This window comes from Amblyomma americanum, chromosome 10 (assembly GCF_052857255.1).
Source record: "Amblyomma americanum isolate KBUSLIRL-KWMA chromosome 10, ASM5285725v1, whole genome shotgun sequence".
Classification (NCBI taxonomy): Eukaryota; Metazoa; Arthropoda; class Arachnida; order Ixodida; family Ixodidae; genus Amblyomma; species Amblyomma americanum.
The window spans coordinates 113027665-113051135 of NC_135506.1; the positions used below are offsets into that span (position 1 = coordinate 113027665).

Genomic DNA, 23471 nt, shown 5'->3' on the forward strand with positions numbered 1-23471 from the left:
TGCCCTTTCCAACTAGACCCGCTTCCCTCTCTGCTCTCTCTTTTCTCCCCCTCCCCGCGCAGCCCAGTTGTGGTGTTCCCCTGCATAAAGGAGGCAGTTACCGGGCTGCGCCTCCCCCTTCTCTTCCCCCCCCCCCCCCCCGTATGAAAGTTTCCCAATAACCACTTAGTAAGTCGCTTAACAAGGAGAATATGCGGCCGCGCTCACGCTCCGTCAAGTCACCCGCGTTCGCGAGGAGACCGTGTAATTTGTCGTCCTTGTCCGCACAAAAGGCGCGGTGTCGGGGACAGGCCGCAGCTACTGACTCCAGCGGCTGGGGGGGAGCGTTGTTCTCTCGGGAGGCATTCCTCATCTCCCCTTCGGCGTTAGACATCCGAGCAGTCGCGGCGGGCGCGGTAGCGAACGGCTTGAGTGGCGTGAACGGGCTTTCCCGGTAGCCGCCGTTGCCGATGTCAACTACGATTCCCGATTTTGCCAAGAAATCTCGTCCGAGAATGGCGGGGACCGTGAGTTCAGGCAGGTGAATGAAGCGGTGTCGTCGTTTACGCTGATTCCAGCGCACGACAAGACGCGCATCACCGCCGGAGCACGCCTCTCCGCGCGCGAGTTGGAGGGACACGTTGCGCTTTCGCAGCTGAATGCACTTCCGTCTCAGGTGAGAGACGACCTCGTCTCCGATGAGCGATGTGCTCGCGCCAGTGTCGAGCAGTGCTTTGAACGTAAATCCTGCGATTGCAAGTTCTATGAACGGAGCACTCACACTGATCGGTGTTCCGACCCTGAACAGCGAAGGGGCCGCGATTGCGGCTGCATCGCCCGGTTCCGCCACGGCCGCCGGCGCCATTACCGGCGGCCTGCCTCGTTTCCCGGCCCGGCAGGGCACGCCCGTGCAATGTGACCCGCTTGGTCACAGTTGAAACAGCGCACAGAGTTCCGTGCATGGTACAGGGACGGACGAGGCTGCTCTCGCGCACGGCCATCCGTGAGCGCGTTCCGAACCGGCATTTCCACCCGGTGACGCTGTCCGTCAGGAGGCGTAATCCCTTCGCGATCGTTTGACCGACCTTGGGAATCTCTGTCGGGCGGTTGGCGAGAGGCTGACCAGACTCCCGGCCGTGTGACCTCTGTTGCCCTGAGCCCGTATGAGTAGGGATCCAAGGCGCGATCCGAGACTTCGAAAAGCGCGCCATGAGCCGGTGCCCGAGCGGACTCGCTTCGTGGGCGGGTGCTGCCGTTCCATGCGCAGCTGGGCTCCAGTGATTCCGATGGAGGTGGTGGGGGCCGGTACGCGCGGGCTGCCGAGATTTCGGCTTGTACCCGGCGCGCTTCCACAGCTAGCTCGTTCAAGTCTCCGCAGCGATTTCCCCGCAGATAGAGAGCAAACGTGGGGTGGCTCTGTCGGACTACCCTTTCCACTCGCTCCGCGTTCGAAGCTCCGGGATCGGCGTAGTCGTAAAGCTCCTGCATCGCCCTGACGTACTCGACCAGAGATTCGTCAGGGGCTTGCGTGCGCAGCTCCAACTCCCGCCGCATCCGCAGCTGGTAGTCGTAAGGAAGGAACTCCTCCCTGAACATCCTGCGGAAATCGGCCATCGTGCTCGCGGTGTGGCCGACCAACCGGTACCACCGAGCGGCCTGATCGCCGAGCGCAACAGGGATCACTCTCCGAAGCATATCACGCTCACTCGTGCCTGTTGTCTGACCGTACTGGTCGAGAGCCAGCAAAAAGTGGTTAGCGCTCGTTTGATCGCTGTAGCCACTGTACTTGGGGATCGGAGTTCCGATCCGCGGGCTGGGCTGTGCGGATTGCAGCGCTTGCTGTAACGCGCTGGCCAGAACTTCGGCGAGATTTGCCGCGTTTGCGGGTGTCTCGCTGTCAGGAGCCGTGATGAGCGGTGACCTCGTCGCATGTGGCGCGGTCTCGGTTGTGCCGTTTGGCAGGTGTGAGACGGAGGGCGATGTGCTCGCCTGTTCCCAGGCGGCACGCGCCGATGATGGGTGAGCGCCAAGGCCTGGCGTGCTGGTACCGTGGCATCTGGCGGAGTTTTCCGGCGTCCACGGTGTTGCGTACGTCGCGCCTGCGACGGTGTGTCGTCCCGTCCGTTGAGCTGATTCCGCTGCAGGAGTTCCTGGGGCAGGGCGTTCCCTAGGCCCCTGGCCGAGCTCTGTGATCCACATCAGATCAGGCAGTGTAGACTGCGGATCCGCCATGTTCGCCGGGAGCGAGTTGCTCAAACGCGTCTGCGCGTGAGAACCACGTTGGGCGCCAGTTGTGGGGGTTCTTACTAAGCCGTCGAGCCTCCTTTGAGGTCTAGGCCGTGAACTCCGAGCTCCCGGTATCGCACACCACGCGCGGCCGTTCTCACGGCGGCGCAGCAGAAATGCGAAATAAACACAGCACGGAACAGGACGCTTTGCCCGGGGCCAAACGTTTATTGGGTTCTCCCAAGTCGCTGGCTGCTTGAATCTTGATCTGCGACCCTTGCCGTCTGGCTTGGTCGTGCGGCTGACGGGGCAAGATGGCGACAACAAAGAGGGAAGAAGCGAGGTAATTACCTGACGTCCTCTCGCTGTCGCGGCTCGCTGAAGTTTCTCCCCGGGCACGACCGGTAACCGCCGATCTCGGTGCACTTGCCCGTTGTCATATTCGGCCAATCAGCGACCGCTCCGGCGGCGCCTGGCGGTGCGCGCTTGCGACCGGTTTTTTGAGGAAGGAGGCGGCGCAGCGCTCTCGAGCAGACCATCTGGCTACTCGCCCGTGGGGAAGGAGGAAAGCTTCCGCTTTCCTGCTTCTCCACGGCGCGCCCCGCCGGCCCGAGAAGGGTACGGCACTTCGAAACTCCCACAAGGCATATCTATTCAGAAAGATATCAAAGTGTATGTGTACGCTGATGACATAGCCTTTTTGGCATCTGCAAAAGATATTTCTTCAGTGTACCAGATATTGCAAGCCTACTTCAATGCCATAGAAGTGTGCCTGTATAAATTACATTTATTTCTTGACGTGAACATATCTTCCTTTCTCACCTTGCCGCCAGCGTCCCCTCCTTACATGTCACTATTGTATTGTTGTGCCCAAATCTCGCAAGCTCAGTTGTTAAAATACCCAGGTGTTATAAACTACCCCCTATGAACCCGCGTCCTCATATCAAGAGCACTGCCCTGAAAGGCGAACGGGCTCTAGGTCCCTTTACGAGAATCAGCAACAATAAGAAATTCCTTGTGCGCAGAGACACATTTTTTTTTCTATAAGACCTACGCAAGACCAATTTCGGAGATCGGTTGCGTTCTGTTCTTATGTTGTCGTAGATAAGAAATTGAATACTACTGATACCGTCCTCTAATATCCCACTGACACATCTCCGTGCACCACCATTTCCGAAGCCGCCTGCACGCCGAAGATTGCCGCCATATCGCCCGGTCGCTCACGACAGCTACCCATTCCCTTCAAAAAACGCGCCACGATGAAAATAAACGTCCCCGACATTTCTCGCCCGGCTCTATTGTCTGGCTGTGGATACCTCCCAGTACTCCGGGCCTCCCCCGGAAACTGCTCGCTAAAGATCAAGGACCCTATCGCATCTTGAAGCAAACATCTCCAGTCAACTATATTGTTGGGTCCCTCACGTTGTCACCCGATCTGAGACGCCGCGGCCGTGAGACTGTCCATATCCAGCGCCTCAAGACATACTACCCCGCTCTCTTGTCCGCCCCTTAAGCCGACAGGATGGCTCTTCTTCCGTCCGGGAACCATTGTAAGGAAGACGACGGGCATACGCGCGAGCACCACGGCCGTCGCCTGGCGCAAGCTTCTTGCTGTTTGAAATTTAAGAAATGCACATGCGCCAACAGGCTAAGTTTGTCATCCATTTATGGCAGACGAAATAAAATTTCAGAGTGTAAAGAAATTATACACGGAGCAGAACAGGCATAACATTGCTACGCTACTGACCACTCTAGTGGCACCATACAGCAGCTAAAATGCATTTCCTGGCAGTTGGCAAGCCTTGAGCCATGTCGGGGCTAGATGATTCGTATTCATCATCTCTCGGGCTGCCTGCTGCCCTGCGCGTTCCAACTTCTTGCGCGTCTAATTATATCAAGTAAACCAGCCTTGCTGACGTCAACAGTTTCTCAGTGACATATTTGGTGGAGGTGCGGGGTAACGGCCCATGTACGCTGACCTCGAGGACACCTTTGACGTCAGCTCTCAACGCGTGGCTACAAGACGAGTCCACAAGGCGAGCCACCGCCTGCGAGGCCTACAACCCGAGTTCGGCCAACTGACAGCGCCGGTAAGGGCCATGACATCGACCGTGGCTAGCCAGACAAGTCAGCACTCCGGGAATGCCCCGCCGTTTGTCCTTCACGCACCTAGATCACCGCCACCGTTCCACGGGGACAGGTTAGAGGACGTCGAAGACTGGTTGGCCAGCTTTGACCGAGTGGCGGGTTTCAATGAGTGGGACGGCGAGCGCAAGCTGCGCAACGTATACTTTGCGCTTCACGACTCGGCCAAAACGTGGTTTGGAACCACGAAGCTTCCTTTACCACCTGGGAGGCTTTTCGTCGAGAGCTGCTAGCGACATTTACCAGCAGCGAAAGAAAAGAGAAAGCTGAAATCGCCCTGCGCTCGAGATCACAGCAGACGAACGAGGGCGTCGCGATGTTCATCGAGGACATGACCCGACTGTCCAATCGGGCCGACCCTGCTATGCCCGAAGCCTAGAAGGTACGCCACTTAATGCGTGGCGTAAAAGAGCAGCTGTTTGCCGGACTGGTCCGTGACCCGCCACGAACAGTGTCTGACTTCACCAAGGAGGCAATGGGTATCGAGCGCTCTTACAGCAACGGGGAGCCCACTACGGACGTCAGGCTACTGTAGAAGCCGCTTCCCAGTCCCAGTACACGCCTACGTCGCTGCCCGCCGAGGACCTTTGGGAGCTTGTAAGAAGCCTTGTGCGCGAGGAACTGGCGAAACTTCGCTTTGAAGCTCCACACGTCAGCGTCGCTGCCGTTACGGACGTGGTCCGCGAAGAAATCCGACGAGTTGTGCAGCCACCCTCAGCTCCACACCCGGCGCCCTCCGTTATGACGTACAGCGAGGCGCTACAAAGACCGGGCCAGCGATGCGAGCCTTTTCCCCCATCGCTCCAGTGCAATACCTACACGAGCCAATCGCAACAGCACCCTCCGTGCCGCAGGAGTTCAGGCCCCCCGTGAGCAAAGCGCGCGTTTGGCGTACGCCAAACAGTCGGCCGCTCTGTTACCACTGCGTAGAGCCCGGCCACATCCACCGCCACTGCCCCTACCGCAGGATGGGTTTAAGGGGGTTTTCACCTGACGCACCTCGACCACGCTACGGTGAAAGACCACGGGATATCGAACAGTACTTGGCTGATAACGTGCAATCTTCGACCTCGCAACGACGACAGTCCCGATCGCCATCCCCAAGGCGGTTCTCTTCGCCCGGCCGCCCGTCATCCTCTGGCCAGTTCAGAGGTACGTCCCCACGTCGGGAAAACTGAAGACGGCGTCCTCCGGGGGTAGGGCTGCCGCTACTGGACCGAGTCAAGAGCCTCCACCCGACGATTCGCCGCGACGCTCCGACCGACAACGACCTGACCCGACGACCTCGACGACGCGCTGCGACCGACTGCCCCCCCCCCCCCCCCCCCCCGAAATTCTGGTATCCACCGACAACCACGACGTTACCGCACTCGTGGATACCGGCGCCGATTTTTCGGTAATGAGCAGACGGTTAGCTACGGTCTTGAGGAAGGTTCTGACCCCTTGGTCTGGGCCGCAGATCCGGACAGCTGGTGGCCACGTGTTAACTCCGATTGGTGTCTGCACTTCGCGAATCCAGATCCGCCGTGTTACTTTCCCTGGTTGCTTTGCTGTGTTACCCGAGTGCTCCAAAGACCTCATACTCGGTTTGGATTTCCTTCAAGAGTACGGTGCCGTTATCAACCTCCAGGAGCTAATCGTGTCGTTTTCCACCCAAGGTCCTGTCGACGACGATACCGAGCCATGCAGGGCTAAGTTATGCGTCTGTGATGACCACGTTTTGATCCCATCAAGATCCAGCATGTTTGTTACTGTAGAGTGCGATAACAGCACCAAAAATCGTGGCATCGCTGAAACCAACATGTCGCTGCTCTTTGGTCGGCAAGTCTGTGTTGCTCGAGGAATTGTTGAACTGAACAAGGGCCGAACCGAACTCTTGGTGAACAATTTTGGTTGTGAACATCAGTGTTTGCCTGGAAGAACAGCTATTGCGTATTTCGAGGAACTCAGCGAATTCGCGGGACAGCACGCTTTGTCCCGAGCCCCGGCTTCAGTGGAGGAACCGACCACTCCCATAAACACTGACGTGAACCCAAACCTCCCAACTAACCGGAAACGCTGCTTGGAAAGCGTTATACAGTCTTTCTGCGACTGCTTTGCCTCGACCTCCAAGGTTACGCAGACGCCGCTCACAAAGCACCGAATTATAGTTGACGCCAACCAACGGCCGTTATGTCAGCCGCCCTACCGCATCTCTTCGAAGGAGCGCGATGCCATTCGCCGCCAAGTTCAAGAAATGCTCAAGGACGACGTGATACAGCCGTCGATGAGCCCGTGGGCGTCGCCTGTTGTTCTAGTGGCAAAGAAAGATGGAACCCTACGGTTCTGCGTTGATTACAGACGTTTAAACAAAGTCACTAAAAAGGATGTTTATCCTCTCCCGCGTATTGATGACTCCCTGGACCGGCTGCGCTACGCCAAGTACTCCTCATCGCTAGATTTACGAAGCGGGTATTGGCAAATCGAGGTCGACGAACGCGACCGGGAAAAGACCGCCTTTATTACACCGGACGGTCTGTACGAATTCCGGGTGCTCCCTTTCGGCCTGTGCTCGGCTCCTGCAATCTTCCAGAGGATGATGGACACCGTTCTTGCCGATCTCAAATGGCAGTCCTGTCTCGTGTACTTGGATGACGTTGTCATCTTTTCTGACACGTTCGAAGAGCACCTGAGACGCCTGCGCGCTGTGTTCGAAGCAATTCGGTTGGCCGGTCTTTCCCTGAAGCCCGAAAAGTGTCACTTCGCTTTCGAAGAGTTGAAGTTTCGGGGCCACATCGTGAGCGCTAAAGAGGTTATCCCTGACCCCGATAAGACTGCTGCCGTGGCTTCTTTTCCTGTGCCCATCGATAAGCGCAGTGTGCGCCGCTTTCTGGGTCTCTGCGCATATTATCGGCGTTTCGTGCAGAACTTCTCCCAGATCGCTGAGCCCCTCACGCGACTCACGAAAGATTCCGAACCATTCTTCTGGGGCCTGGAGCAACAGCAAGCCTTTGAAGACCTCCGCAGTCGTCTCCTAAGTACGCCCATCCTTGGATACTTCGACGAGTCAGCCGACACTGAACTACACACAGACGCCAGCAACATCGGCCTCGGTGCGGTCCTTGTGCAGAGGCAGGATAGTCTCGAACGCGTAATCACATACGCGAGCCGCACCTTGCCACAATTTGAGGCGAACTATTCCACCACCGAAAAAGAATGCCTGGCCATTGTGTGGGCAGTAACAAAATTTCGCCCGTACCTATATGGCCGCCCTTTCAGGGTCATCAGTGACCACCACTCGCTGTGTTGGCTGGCGAACCTCAAAGATCCCTCGGGACGGCTTGCACGCTGGAGCCTTCGACTTCAGGAATTCGATGTCACCATCGTCTATAAGTCTGGTAGGAAGCACAGTGATGCCGATTGTTTGTCTCGTGCTCCTATCGAGAACAACCGAGCTGACCCCGACGACGGTTCTGTTTTTCTTGGTGCCATCTCCACGTCCATCCTCATACAACACCAAACGGACGACAGCGAACTACGGCCCCTCATTGAGTATCTAGTAGGAAGAGCTCAGTCTCCCCCGCGAATCTTTTCGCGCAGGCTGTCGTTGTTCTCTTTACGGGACGGCGTCCTATATAAGGAAAACTACAGTCCAACAGAAGCTGTTTATCTACTCGTCGTGCCTACGGACCTTCGCGACGAAGTCCTGCAGGCGAGCCATGATGACCCATCTTCTGGTCACCTGGGTTTTTGTCGAACTTTGGCACGAATACGGCAAAAATATTACTGGCCAAGGGTTGCTGCAGTTGTGAAACGTTACGTAAGAACTTGCCGCGAGTGCCAGCGTCGCAAGACGCCGCCGACTATGCCAGCCGGCCTACTCCAGCCTATTGATCTGCCTCAGGTTCCCTTACACCAAGTTGGCATGGACATACTCGGCCTATTTCCGGAGTCCTCTTTGGGTAACCGCTACATTGTGGTCGCCACCGACTACCTGAGCCGATAGTGTGAGTCTAAAGCTCTTCCCCGTAATACTGTTGACGAAATTTCGAACTTTTTCATTCAAAACATTGTGCTTCGTCACGGTGCACCCACCATCGTTTTAACTGACAGGGGAACAGCGTTCACCTCGGCCCTTACGCAGGAGGTTATGCGCGTAAAAGCGGCACCAGTCACCGCAAAACAACCGCTTACCACCCTCAAACGAACGGCCTCACCAAAGTGCTCAACAAGACGATCGCCGACATGATTTCTATGTATGTCGACGCGGACCACCGGAACTGGGACGCCGTACTCCCTTACGTCACCTTAGCTTATGATACTGCGGTCCAGGAAACGACACGCTTCACTCTATTTCGTTTAGTACATGGTCGCGAACCACAACCATGCTGGATGCAGTGCTGCTTGCAGCTAGCGCTACCCCCTCTGTTATGTGCTGCCCAATTTGTTCGTTACGCTGAGGCAGCCCGCCAACTCGCTCGACAGCGCATCCGGCACCAGCAAGTTCACGGCGCTCAGCGATACAGCCTCCGCCACCGAAATGTGCGTTACCTGCCCGGCGAACAAGTCTGGGTGTGAAGCCCAATCCGCATGACGGGACGCTCTGAGAAGCTTCTACGCAGATACTTTGGCCCCTACGAGGTGCTCCGCCAGCTCAGTCAAGTTACCTACGAAGTTCTGCCCCAAGGAACAGTTCGCTCTTCTAGACGGCCGACCTCCGAAGTTGTCCACGTCACTCGGATGAAGCCGTACCACGCCCGCTAGCCCCTCGCGCGTGTCTACACCACACGCCAGACACGTGCGACTACCCTTGTGGTCCTGCCTGCAATTGCTACCACACCGAGTCGGTGTCCTCAAGAGAGGGGGAGCAATGCTACGCTACTAACTACTCTAGTGGCGCCATACAGCGGCTAAACTGCATTTCCTGGCAGTTGGCAAGCCTTGAGCCATCTCAAGGCTAGATGCTTCGTATTCATCATCTCTCGTGCTGCCGGCTGGCTTGCGCGATCCAACGTCTTGCGCGTCTAATTAAAGCAAGTAAACCAGTCCTGCTTACATCAACGGTTTCTCAGTGACAATATCAAAATGGGATACTAACAGATGGGTTGAAAGTGGCGATGGCTTAACCGAAAGAAAACGAACCAATGTCATTTAACTGCCAGAATTTTTCCCTTGGCGTTATGTCCTGTGGCTTGCCCTTTAGCTTGTTAGGAACCATTGGGCTGAAACGGTTTAGTGCGAATGACTTTGCAAGTGATAATAAATACTTGCATATTCGCCTCGGTCTGCATTTGGGGGCAATTTTTTTTGAAGTTCCGATGCTCGTATTTGGGTTATCGGCCTGCAATCACGCTGGTCTGCATTCCAGATGCGAACGCACCTCATGAACAGCAAAAGCACTGCGCTTGACTGAAGGGGAAGCGGATGCCATGGTCTCACCAGTCCGATCATGCAGTATTAGGATGTATGAAGAATGGTATGGTATAAAGAACGTCTTGCTGGGCAAGTTGGTAACTGTACATCTTTTTGGTTACAGGCGCCGATCCCGTCTTTCTACCTTGTATTGTCTCTGTTTTCGCGCCTGTAAACAAAAACATGTATGGTGTAAATACCGCATGAAAGTTATTTTCTTCTCTAAGTGTCTGAACCATTCACGCTGTTTATTTAATTCATATAAGATCGCCTAACCAGTAGTTCATTCCTGATTCTAGTGTTGGTCTTAAAAGAAGCATATGCTGCAACTGGATATGTTAGAAACACGTTTGATGCAATACTAGAACGTTGATTTCACTTTCCCGAAGGGCAATAGCGATCAAATCTGAGAAGGCGAAATTTCTTCCAGCTTCAGATATCCGAATATGATAGCGCTCTCCGAGCAGAGAAGAAAAATCTTGCCGTCGGTATTTTCAATAATGAATTTAACAATGCAATAGCGAAAGCGCTAAAGTTGTGTTACTTATTTTTTTGCTGCAGCGGTTTTGGCAACATTCCGCAGTTTTGACATAGCGCAGAAGTTGGAGGAGAGAAGTTTTGCACTAATAGGTTAGCATCTGAACTTTGTTTTTGTGAACCGTATCTTTTCGTGGTCCAACGAGGAAGCAGCTGTACTCAGTCATACGACGCTCTCATTCCTCCGGGTTATTTAGCAACGCAATATCACCCCACGTGTAAGCGATCGGAGGAAGTTTTATTAAGAGAAAATTAACCTGCGAGAATTTTCAGTAACAGATGGTTGTTGCGTTTCTCAGCACTTGTAATACACTTCTTTCTTTACGCTTAGTTTATAAGCAAACGCAACATTCTTGTATGCACCACAAAAACACGCATCGAAGTCAAAGCGGTGCTGTCGGGATGCCTACCATCAGAGTAAAACGATGCCCTGCTGAAGTTGGAATTTATCATTACGGCGATGGGCCCAACAGTCGCAACGGCGATCTTCAGGTGGTCCTCGGAGCCATACTTGAGCCGTACGTAGTCCATCACTTTGGCACCCACGTTGTCCCTCTTGAAATTGCATTGTTGATTCTGGGCACAGAGAAAGCGAGGTTAATTTTTTTCTCGGTTCCTTCGCCTGCACAGAGCTGTTATCCCAAGGCACTCAGCCACCATCAGCTGAAAGTACATTATTTACAACAGTGCCAGCACATTGCACGCAATATTTAGAGAAATAAAACCACCTAGTATAGTCAGCTAGTGAATCGTGCGTTATTTTAAAGAAAAATAAGTAAATATCATTCGAATAAATGAAAAAATTGCTCGTTGAGAGCGACGTTTTTGAAAATGAGGATTTCAAACTTGGTTAAACCGCGTGAATTCGTCGTCGGCATTTTGTATGTCGGATGTGGAAACAATTCAAAGTGTTGCAAAAAGAGGTGTAATTGGGCGATCACTGCCGTTGCGGAGACGAAACTCACGGACAGAAAAATGAGCTGTTAGCTCTCTATTAGGAAGATTTAGCACATTTAGCAGGGATTGTACAATAGACTTGTCGAAAAACAAAATATCCAAAATGAAACAATAAAACAGGACTAGGGCAAGAAAAGGATCGGAATGCATACAACTTGACGTGAAAAAATGTCTTCATTGATCGAAGTCGTGCTGGAAAAAAGGCTTCCGTGAGTTGGTGCAAAAAGCAAGCTGAAAAAGCGCGAGAAATGGCACGCACGCACACGCACAACGCTGGTCGTTGTAGAAAGCGCTCTGTAGCCGCCGCAGTGTCTCAGTGGTTATGGCGCTCGGCTACTGACACGAAAGATGCGGGTTCGATCCCGGCAGTGGTGGTCAAATTTCGATGGAGGCGATATTCTAGAGGCCCGTGTACTGTGCGATGTCCCTGTACGTTAAAGAACCCCAGGTGGTCGAAATTATCCGGAGCCCTTCACTACGCGCCCCTCATAGCCTGGGTAGCTTTGGTACGTTAAACCCTTTAAAACGAAAACCAAGAAAACACTCTGTATAGCGTAATCATTATCTGACATGGGGTCTTTTGCTGTGTTTTGTCTAATGAGCTAGAAACCAAATTCCTCAGATCAACTCCAAATCATTGGGTGACGGTAACGACCCTATTCTTTTAATAGGACACTGGAGATCATAGCTCAATCTAAATGTGTCTTTGTCTTGCCCTCTCTGGCCATGTTGACGCTGGTCCGGTAGCAAAAAAAGCGTATTTATCTACGAGAAAATTATAGTAAGAAATGTTCCCGCCAGTGAATTTAAACACGCGCCGTCTGAAGAGAAAGGGACGGGAAACACAGTTTGTAAGGGCGCTGCTGCGTACCGTCGCTTTTGTTATCTGCCACCGAATGCCTTATCGACGCATGCTTTTTACTTGCCAAATCGAACGGGCATCACGGCACCTGCGTTACGCTTTCTTTAGCTTCTAAAAACTTCTCTCTTGGCTAAAGTGGCTTCTTTGAGATTTGAACTAAGTGCCCTATTGATACAGGCGAACTACTATTAGTCGTCAGTGCCTCTTTAACGGATGTGCCACAACTACACGATAACCAAAATGTACGCCAATTATGTACTTCCTTCCCTGTGGACCTTGGGTACCAATTATGGTCACATGTTCTCTGCAGGCAACTCTTTCTATTTGAACTCCATGATGCTGCTGTGAGGATGATATTTGACGGAAAAAGGATAGCGACTGTCTGACAACTGTTCAATGTTCTAGAACATTGTGTGTCTCATTTTGGGGAATTGCTTTCCTAAGAATGAATTAATGAATGAATAAAACTTTTATTACAAGGGAGAAATGACTCTCAGCTACCGGTCGCGGTACTAGGAGGGATGGACGTGTGGGCCTGTGCAGAAGCAACTTCTTGTCGGTATTTTTCACTGCCTTCAGAGCTCAGCGTCGTGAGTCAGTTTACTTCTCCTACACTACTCGACGCAGGCTGACTCACTAGGTATGCCGCGATGGCATGTAGAACAAAAAACAATTTGTTGCATCGACATGCAACAACCGCCGAGACAGTGCTTAACACGAGAAATTCACAGAAAAGCTGGGCTTGTGGCGGCTTTCCTGCACGACTTTTTGTTTGTGAGTTTTACCCTGTGGACTACGAACACTGCAGGGCGAGCGGCGGCTCGATTTGGTCCGCAGTGTGCGGCCAAGGTGAGAGATAAGCCAAATGCTTTCTTCTTACGATTACGATACTGCCGCGTGTGTTCTGTGTGCATCTGGCGACGATGATCTGTTTGGCCGCGAACTCTTGGTGCATCGCGTTCCGTCTCAAGTTCGACTGAATTTTGCTATAGCCGACGGTTATTCTCACACTCGTGCGCACGCTGAATCTCGGCTGCCGTCTGCGGCCGATCTCATGGTGCCGCGTCTGCCATGACATCCGCTATGAGCCGCAAAAAAGACGAAGCAGTGACGGGCACATGAAGTACTTTGGTCGAGTCACGTAATCTTGCTGCAGCACCACCACTATCCCCAAAGCTCAGCCGGCAAGCGAACTATTATTAGCCTACCCATGCATGACGATATCAGCCGAAAAGGGGACGAAGCGTCTACGGTACTGAGGAGCATGAGGAGCGCTGAGGCTGCGCGCTGTGCTGTGGCGGATCCTGTGATGGCAATAACAGCTTTTCGTGTAAAATTGTTTGTGGTTCCCGGTTCTCTGATAAGAGCCCGTGTCCTTACCAGCCACTCAAAACGCTTGCTTTTAGTGCATTCCCAGCAATTCTGGACAAAAGTATTATTCAACGTATATCAGTTTATGAACGCAATTTTTGCATATACTGTAAGATTTCCCTTTAACAGTCAATATAACCGCAGATCGCCCCTCGGAACGTTTGCATTTTTTGGCTACAACTCTATTGATGTCGTCAAAAACGTTAATCATTGGTTTTTATGGCAATCTTACCTACTTGATGCGAGCGATGAAAAGACTTGAAAAAGTTTTTTTACGCATCGAATGAACAGACCATTACTTTCATTATTTCTATAACAGTACCTCAACAATATTCAAATCTTCGAAATTTTTGTCCAAGAATGCGGGACTTTGATTAACTTTTTGATTTATGGTTTGTGAGTAGTTCGAAACAATGTGGATTTCCGCACTATTTAATTTTTCGACAAAATTCACTGAAATATATAAAGTTGGTGCTTTAGTCAGTTTTTCCTGACGTGGATTATTACACCTCGACCTACCAACAGTGCAGTCGGGTAGAGAACGCGTGTTTCATTATGGGACATGCGAGAACTGCGTCACGAAGCACCAGCTTGGACAAGGAGATGGAGGGGAAAGCCTGGCAGCGATGACGTTCGACGCTATTCTAAATGAAAAATTGCATTTGAAAGCAGAACGAACAGAAATTATGAAGAGTGGCGACTTAGTAGGACATATTGGTGCACTATAGGGTTTCCTGCAAAACGGGTGGTTTCGGACAATGCACTCATTTACCGAAATACAAGAAATTTTATACATGACGTGCAAACGGCCGTACATATCACATTTTTTTTTTGCCTTGCATGTTTAGGGACACTACAGCTTCTTTCAACCTTTATTGAACCGCCAGAGACAATATGCTGGCACTCAGTAATTAAAGCCGCCTGCCGATACTCAATATGCCTATATATGGTACATATACCGTGGTGCAGTTACGCCATCCAGAACGTAAGTGCCACATTAACCGCTACTTTTATTCTTTCGCCAAATTAAATGTACCTCGCAAAAGTAAGCGCTCTTAACCAATGATTACATTCTGAAATGGCTCAGTAATAATGGCATGCGGAAGACGTGTCGAAGTTGATTAGAACACTTCCAACCACTCTTCGAACATTGCATGAATACATGTTTATTATGCATTCCTGCCTCGCATATCATCGCTGCAAATTATGTTTAGCTGACCCAATAAACACTGACAGCTGACCTGAGCAGAGCCGGTATTCTCCGCAGCAGTAGGGCTGCCGACGCAATCGTCTATCGGAAAACTGTGTTCGGTTACATTGATGAGGAGTACTACTCTTGCAGCGTATAGGTAGCTCGCCTCCGTATCGATGCCGCCGTTAAACTTTATGTACTTAAAGGCTGTCCAGGCGTTACCCAAGTAGCAAGTTCTGTAGTTTGCCACGCAGTCGAGAAGATTTTGCTCGCTCAGGGACACCAGTTTGCCAGCCTTCTTAAAATGTTGGCCTTCGAGGGATCCCGTCTAGAGAAGAAAGAAGAAAGCCCGAAGAGGTTATCCCGAAGTTTCGGCGCGCATTCTAAGCGTACATTTTCTCTGTCTCGCGAAGAGTGTTTGCCGCCGGTAATAGTTCAGATAATTCGTGCGAGGTATCTTAGAAGTACTTCTTGCTGGACGAGTTGGCTTATGATTTGAAATTTACAAAAAATTGAGCTGGCAGAAAAAAACCAGACACAGAAGACGAGGTTGGCGGTACTGGCGCAGTCCCTGGATTCTTTAACTATTCGTTCAAGACAAGGCGATTCTGTAAGGTATCATGTGTATGCATTTTTGAAGCATTCACTTTAGCACAAAATTTAATAGTTTTTGGCGGTCTACTTAATAATTAGGCTCAATCGACTTCCTTTTAAGCCAGGGCATTAACAAGAGAGGCAAAGAGCCTGACATGAACGCTGGCACGACCAGTGACCTAGCAAGAGGCATGAATGGATTGCCGTCTCAGGACATCGATGAACTCTTCCACAAAATGTGAGTTTTCCGATTGCTCTCCTCTCTGGCCAGGCAGTGCAGGTCATTGATGAACGGGCATTTTATGCAAGTGATTTCGTTGTAATCGACATCAGATTTCAAGAAACCTGCTCGAATGTCATGGGAGTGGCAACGAAAGTGGCCTACAAAGCCGACGAACTAAGAAAAACGAAGAGCAAATGCAGGCTCAGGCATTAGTTGATACAAATGTGAAATGCTTCTGATTTTTAGCATCGGCATTCTTTGAAATATTTGGCGGCCGCGCACTTTCTTTAGACCGAAGTTCGTACCACGCTGGGGAATGATCATCTTGGTGGCTGCAAAGCGATTTATACCTGGCCTTTACTTCCGTACTCACGGACGTGCTATTGTACTCATCTCCGTTTATGTGAAGTGCAAGCACATGCAAACCAGTTAATCTACCCGCCCAACACCACTTCACCCTATACCTCGCTCCTAACATGTCAGTAAAATGATTTCACCACCAAAGTACAACGTTTTCAAGCGAACCGGTCCGTTGCGTGATAGGTTGACTCGGCAAAGAGGTTGTATCACCCTGGGACTTTCTCTTTAGCACAATCCGGCAAATGTTTCGGTGTGGGGAAAATCAGTGTGACCTCTGTTTTGCTGACAACTTTCTCTCCCTGTGCTAGGTTTTGGGGACGTAAAGGCGTGACACCTACGTGAAACATGAAATTTGGCTTCGAATTCGTGTCACCGGAGGATATTCTAAGCGAAATAGCGACTGCCAGGAAATAAGCCTTATTCAGCAGTCAAAGGTTGCTTCTCGAGACACTCTTCTACGAAATGTAACAACGTGGTCGTACGAAGCTATCTTTGTACAGACCTCTCCCGCCTACCGTCATCGGCAGACACGGGACTGGCCTGGCAAAAAAACACATCATTTCTTCTCTATCCGCAGAGACCTAACAAGCCTACATATGCCCCTGCGCAATCACTCACAGACATAGCCATGTTTTCCGTTCAGTACAGATACAAAAAGCGCCATTCCTCTTTGCTGAACACGCGTCGTAAAGTCTCTCGCACAGACAACACTACCCCGGAGCGCGGTGCGAGTAGAAAAATGCGCGGTGAAACGCCAACGCCATTACTCGCGCGCACATGACTAGCCGGCCCGTTACACGCGTTAACCACGCCAGCTCGGTGCTCAACTGGGCACCGTGGCAACGTGATATTAAAACTCCATAAGTACGCAGGGAAGCACTAGCGGCGAGAAACGAAAGCACAAGCTGAGAGCTGGACAAGGAAGCAGTGAGCAGGCACCCGGCTCTCTTTGCCGCGCGTGTGCAGTGGACACCTAACTCCTACCCAGCGGCTAACGTTTGATGGCGCTTCCATGTTCCGCGAAGGCTCGGCGGCACTCTCTAGACAGGGCTGCTCACGTCTGCACTAGCGCGGACGTAGCGGTTTAGGGGACGCCGGCTGCGCACGCGCAGTTGTAGGGACGCGGCCAGGCCGGACCACGGCTCGTGCCAAGCCGGCCTTCGGTAGGCACGGTTTCGTCTCCGCTCTGCTAAGGGTATACAGTGAGAGATCGGCGCGTCTTTATTTCAAGTACGTACAAGAGAGCGAAGCACGCCTTGCCCTGAATGGAGCGGCAGAAACAGGCAGGCTATAGATGCGCTTACGGACATCGAGCTCGGTGCTCCAGCAGTCCGCTGATGCCGCCCATTTCAAGTGGATCCCGTTTGTATTCAAGACAATTAACGGAAATTGACGAACGATTCTTCATTCAGCTGTTGCTCGCGGTAGAGATGCTTGAAGCCTGAGTGTGTTGTTTCCAATACTGGAATTCTATTTCGAGTTTGAGCACATAACTCTTCAAACTCAGATCGTGAGGGTGATTGTCCGCATCCAAGCTAGGTTTTTATTTAATTCAAAATTGATTTTATTGATGCCTTGAGCATGCTGGGAGAGGCACACATTAAAGGCTTTGACGAAACCTTAGAGTGGCCCCAGCCCCTCCCCCCCCCCCGACACACGTTGGGCACCATGTAAACTCAAAATACAATCGTGCGTGAGGAACAAGTCACCAACGATACTAGACTGAAAACAGAGATAATATACAAGTTGATATATCAGTGTAACCACTTCTGCTATGTACACAATTATGAACAGAAATATTCAATTTCATTTAATTTCGCACGTTTTGAGAAAAAAACATTTTCGTGCACTTGCAATAACTAATAATAAAAATGATAATAATGAAAATGATATAAATTGCCACGAACGCTAAATAAAAACAGAAATTCATTGTATTGAGATCACTGCATATATAAGAGAACTAGAGTAATGAAATCAGTAAGACATACAGACAGTTTACTGAAACTATCGAATATCACGCACTGCATTTCTTGAAGATGTATTTAGGGTCGCTTGACGTAGGACATGAACATGCAGTCTCAGTAACCATCCAGTTACAACATACCAGTTACCCTACATGAAAATCTGATTTATCTGGATACCCGCCGCGGTGGCTCAGTGGTTAGGGCGCTCGACTACTGATCCGGAGTTCCCGGGTTCGAACCCGACCGCGGCGGCTGCGTTTTTTATCGAGGAAAAACGCTAAGGCGCCCGTGTGCTGTGCGATGTCAGTGCACGTTAAAGATCCCCAGGTGGTCGAAATTATTCCGGAGCCCTCCACTACGGCACCTATTCCTTTCTTCTTTTACTCCCTCCTTTATTCCTTCCATTACGGTGCGGTTCAGGTGTCCAACGATATATGAGACAGATACTGCGCCATTTTCTTTCCCCCCCAAAAAACCAATTATTATTATTATTATTTTCGAATATGCGTTTAGAGCAATTAAAGTATACTTATGCTTTCACTGTGTTTATTAATTGGGCTGGCTGTAAATGAAACATTTGTTTTCAGCAATTTAGTCGTACATTCAGGGTACTTAGTACAACATGTCTGAGACCACAGGATTGAGAGTAGCGTTATATTTAACCACCATCGTACCTTCTTTTAGGAATGCTGCATTTCAAAATAATACACTTTGTCCGCTCCAAGCTATACGTAATGAGCATTACGAAAGTTCAAGCCATGAGTCATGAAGCTCCACGAGGCTAAGGCCTGGCAGGAGTAGTGCGTTTAGGACGCCACTTACCGAGGCGTTTGTTGCAAGCGAAAAACATAGTAAGATGCTAGAAATTAAATGAAATTCTTTCTTTGCTCGGGATGAAGCGCAACAGTAGCCTACTAAACGCATCTCGAGTTCAGTAAAGTGCACATCTGCTTACCACACTGAATGCCCAGCAGGAGGAGCAGTAGCCCTGTTGCTTGACTGGCGTCACGTAACCTTTTCTGCGCCAGTCCACTGTACTCGGGAGCTTTCGCACGTCGAGGTTAGCTGGCGGCGGCGAATACAGCGCCGCGTATCTGTCCAATTGGTGAGGATGCTACATCTGTGTGACTTCATAAATTCCTCATGATGCTGGGCAGGGGAGCCGAAAAAGAAAGAAACGAGTAGGGAGAAATTTCAGCATGAGCAGTCATTAGCACCAATTTTCGCGCGAACTAGTGGGTTTAAGAACAGTTTTTTTCCGAACACTGTCGCGGAGTGGAATGGCCTTCCTTCGGGTCTATGTAAGTCTAGGAATTTTGAGAAGGAGCTCAAGAACTTATTGTATGGCTCCCAGTATCTTGTTTGATGACTCTGGTTTTGTGTCCTGTTTACTGACTCGCGGTTTTGTAGCTGGTGCTCTTTTAGAAATTTTTTTTAGTTCTATGCCCCTCCTGCTTGGGCCAACTCTGGCTTGCAGTATACTGAAATAATAATAATAATAAAGGACTGGCTGAACATTTGCCGCTTTCTCTAATAACAACAAAGACAACCGATAGTTGCAATGTAGCGCGTCGTTGTAAAGGACGCAACCGGAAAGCAGACCAATGCTGCGACAAAGCGTACAATTGCTAAAGACGAACATAAGACAGAAACCGGAAACTGTTTCATTTTGTAGTCTTTTTTAATAACAGTGACACTTTTGTTTTCGCCATCAATCAGCCCAAGTCTTTCATAGCCGCGACAGGCAACCCTTACGAGCTACTGGAGGTCTGCAGAGGAAAAAGAGAGATAGTTTTATGTGTTATAAAAGATTTAGAGGGTGGCTTGCTAGCCTGCCTGAACTTTGGGAAGGGGAGAGAGTAAGAAACACTGGTATAGTTGGTGAATAGAGAAGACAGGTGAAAAAATTGAGGACACACTCAAACTTCGCTTTTAAGGGCAGGACGCGACAGCTGCTCCTTTTGGCCACGCAGACACGGGCACTGCTTCTTTTTTCACAATGAAAATCATTATCTGAAATATTACACGACATACCTTTAATATTTTTTAAAGAATTAAAAAGAGCACTACGCAAATGTTGTTTTTGTACATGGAATATGTGGAAAGGTGGATGAAAACTTTTAGTATAATTGGCTCGGTTTGGTGGGAGTTAAGCGTCCCAAAGTTACTTAGGCTATGAGGGACGCCGTAGTGAAGGGCTCCGGAAATTTAGACCACCTGGGGTTCTTTAGCGTGCACTCATATCGCACTGTACACGGGCCTCTAGAATTTCGCATCACCGCCGCCGGGCTAACTGTCGTCGTAATATCAGTAATTATCTCAATGGAATAAATACATTTTAAGCCCTGCTGTTAGTATGTATGTTTGCATTTAGACCTGAGAGAGAGTACCATCTGATGACTATCCTCTGTCGTACAATTTCAGTAACGCGTCTGTGTCCTGAGATAGGCGCGCCTAAAATTTCAGCCCAATACGTTTAATTGTGCATGCAAGCGCGCGGCATTCAGCATGAAGGCCCTGCCTGGTGTGATGGAGGTGTTGCCTCCGGCGCTCCGTCTGACAAGAATGCGGAGCGGCAGGCGAAGGCAATCAATTTTCGCTCTTGGCCAGCAGAACCGAAGAATGATTGTGCCGGGGAAAGTGAAGCGAACACTGCTTCTTTAAGCTATTTGTGTATGAGTACTGCCGTGGTGCCGCTTTAGACTTCGCATGCAGTCAAGCACGGCGATACCGCACACTTGGCCAAGAGTGAAAAGTAATCACCGTCGCCTGTCACTCCACAGCTGCGTCACACAAGGGAGGAGCTTCACGACGAGTGCCGCTGTCTCGTATGCGTAATTAGAGAGATTGGGTTGAAATTTTTCGCGTGCATATAAAAGGACACAAACACAGATGCACTGGCTGATGGCTGATGACTTCGATACTTGAAACACTTGGCATATCGACTAATGTGAATGTTCTTGTGGCGTAGTTTGGAGGTAAGGTCGCCTCATGTATTGAACGCGCCATTCCCGCGAGAGCAAAAGAAAAGAAAAATACTACCATTCCTTGGATAAACAGGGGTATATTACATCTCTCGCATCCTGTTTGCAAGCTTAGACGATTGAGGTGCTCCCATAACCCCGCAAACTTTGCCAGGTCAACTGCGCCAATGGAGGAACTGCGTGCAAAAACCAAATCAGCTAATGACTTTTTTATTACAGCGTGAATCTACCAGGTTAGTTGAAATGTAATCACCGTAAATCCTGGGGTTCCATTCTGCCTAATGTCTGCTCTTGCATGTCTCTGAATTGCTTGAACAATTAAACAATTAATTTTTCTTAGCAATTTCTAGAGATTTTAAAGCGTGCTCTCAATTAGTTTTCACCCGTGATAATCATGTGGCTCCTTTATTCTCCTGCATCATCCAACTTGTTATATTAGAGATTTCTCAGTTAACACAGAAGTAACCTTAAACCTCATGCTAAACCTTGATATAAATAAACGTGAAGGACGTTATGGTGTGCCAAACGTTTTTCTTCTTCGATATGCGTAATGAATTCACGCAGTCTTACTCTCATTTACACTAATTTTCCCGTCAGCGACTAGCGAGTGGAGCGATTTACATCCTTCAATTATTAACGGCTTGTCATCAAAAATGTTTACCGCTGCAGTTGACAGCATAATACATACTTAGCAAATAATTCTCCAAGTGTTTTTTCGTTGCTAATGATGCGCATTTGTTTGTGGGCGGTTATTCATGTTTGAACTTTGCATGTCATCTGTGCCAATGTGCAAGGTGGTCAATGTGCTTCCGTTAGATAAGTCAGGTAATAAGCAACATCTTTGTAACTACTGGCCGATGCCTACAATATATATATATATATATATATATATATATATATATATATATATATATATATATATTGTGGAAGCAGTCAGGGTTGCTCAACGGGCCAGTGAAAACTTGCACAGTGAAAAGGTCACAATTGGTTCGATTATCTAGGTTTATTCAAGAACGCTTTAAGACGGTGCACCGTCCTTCATCAGGGTTAAGTCGATGAAGGACGGTCCACCGTCTGAAACCGTTGGTGAATAAACCTAGATAATCGAACCTGTTGCGACCTTTTCACTGTGCTATATATTGTGGGGACCTGCCCTGCAGCCCCCTGAGTTTGCTTTCCCGCGAGGCACCGTGCAGCGGCGGTCTCACCTCGAGGCTGAGCGCATATCCTTGTGAGTTACATTAACTGGCAAGAGAGGGCGCCAGCATCGCTGCGCGCAGACTGCCAAAGCCCGCGCGCGGGAGAGGGGGCAGGGGGGCTTCGGCTGGGATCGTCGGCGCAAGGGGACGTGTCGCTCGCGGCTCCGCTCTTCGCCGGAGGGGCGAGGAAGCGACGGGGAGACAGGCTCCCGTACTCGTCCCGTCCGGCCTGCGGAGTTTATATCCCTTACCCTAGCGCGGGCGAACATTCGCTCGGAACCTTGCTGGTGAGTCGGACGACCTCGATTCAATAGCGTACCTTGTTGCTAGCTGGCGTTATTGTTTCTGTAGCAATAAATGCCTGTTTGTGTCAGCCAATGTGTCGTTCCTTTGTTCCCTCAGAGCAAGGCCCGCCGTGGTTGGCGTGCGCTCGGTAGCGTACACGATCACGGGGTGGGGTCCGGGCGGCTTTGAACCGTGTCAGCCGCGATTGAGTGGGGAGAACGTACTTATCTCCCCAATTCAACCCCACATCTGGCAGCCCAACGTAGGGCCTGCTCTTGGAACATTGGACGACTGTCGGTTCGGTTCGAGGAACGCTCTTTGTCCGGACTTGACAAGTGCTAGGCCTAGAGTGAATTTTGATCGCTAGAACCTGCGGCATGCTTTATTGATTGCGAGGTGTATTGCGCTGCAGCATGTTTGAACTTTTCAACATGCTCAGCACATTTTTCCCCTGGAGATTCTTCGCGAGAATCACTTGGTCCGCATCGAGGGAGCGCGAGGCCTAGCGCCCGCGGAGTCGCCGAGCCCGAAGCGAATGAGTACGAAAGCCGCGTGAGTGGTACGAGTTTCTGTATATATTTTCTCTACTGTCTCTTTTTCGACTCTGGGAGTCGCGGCTCCGGGAGCCGAGTGGCCTGGGGCCACGGGTGCCGCTACGAGCTCGCTGGTATTGCAGCTCGGCACCGGGCGCTCCGACACAGTCCGATACGGTGGGCGCCGACCGCTCAGAAGCTGCTTTGTGCAGTGAGCGGGGTAGGACCACACCACAAAGCTGACGTCTCCTCGCGGCTGCGCGCACATAACCCGTTTCGGGTCTTTGTTGTGGTCACGGTCGTTGTCGGAGTGGTAGTTGAGCCTGAGGCTTTTCGGAGCTGCCTGCACCACGTTAAAAGAGACACGACCACCGGACCGTGTCGTTGAGAGGGGGCGCACTTTGCTGCCCGCACGTTTTTTTTTTGTTTGTAACCTGGCACGAACTGAGCAGTCTCGTTCAACTCAAGAAAGGGCTTTGTTCACTCGAACTTTCACTCGAATGACATTGATATTTTTAGAAGACTAAAGCTTCCAAGTTTTAACTCTTTATTAACAGAAACTATTGTGCTAAAACACTTCTGGTACAGTCAGTTCACCGTTCCATATGTTCCTGCTCGGGAGTTAAGACCAAAATACCGCTATTGCATTCCTCGCTCCTCAACCCGGTA

General features: G+C 50.4%; 2 protein-coding genes across 2 annotated transcripts in view; both read right to left on the bottom strand.

Moving 5' to 3' along the window:
* The window catches only part of LOC144108640 (procathepsin L-like), a 62092-nt gene that overhangs the window by 10006 nt on the left and 28615 nt on the right, over positions 1–23471 (bottom strand). The window contains exons 2-4 of the mRNA XM_077641825.1: positions 18757–18895; positions 14803–14988; positions 10689–10854 (exon numbers count right to left, since the gene is read on the bottom strand). Coding sequence (XP_077497951.1) covers positions 10689–10854; positions 14803–14988; positions 18757–18895 — 491 coding nt within the window. The remainder of the gene's footprint in view (positions 1–10688; positions 10855–14802; positions 14989–18756; positions 18896–23471) is intronic.
* Positions 844–2211, bottom strand: LOC144107294 (uncharacterized). Its single transcript, XM_077640295.1, has one exon. It carries the CDS (start codon positions 2209–2211, stop codon positions 844–846), a length of 1368 nt encoding a protein of 455 aa, XP_077496421.1.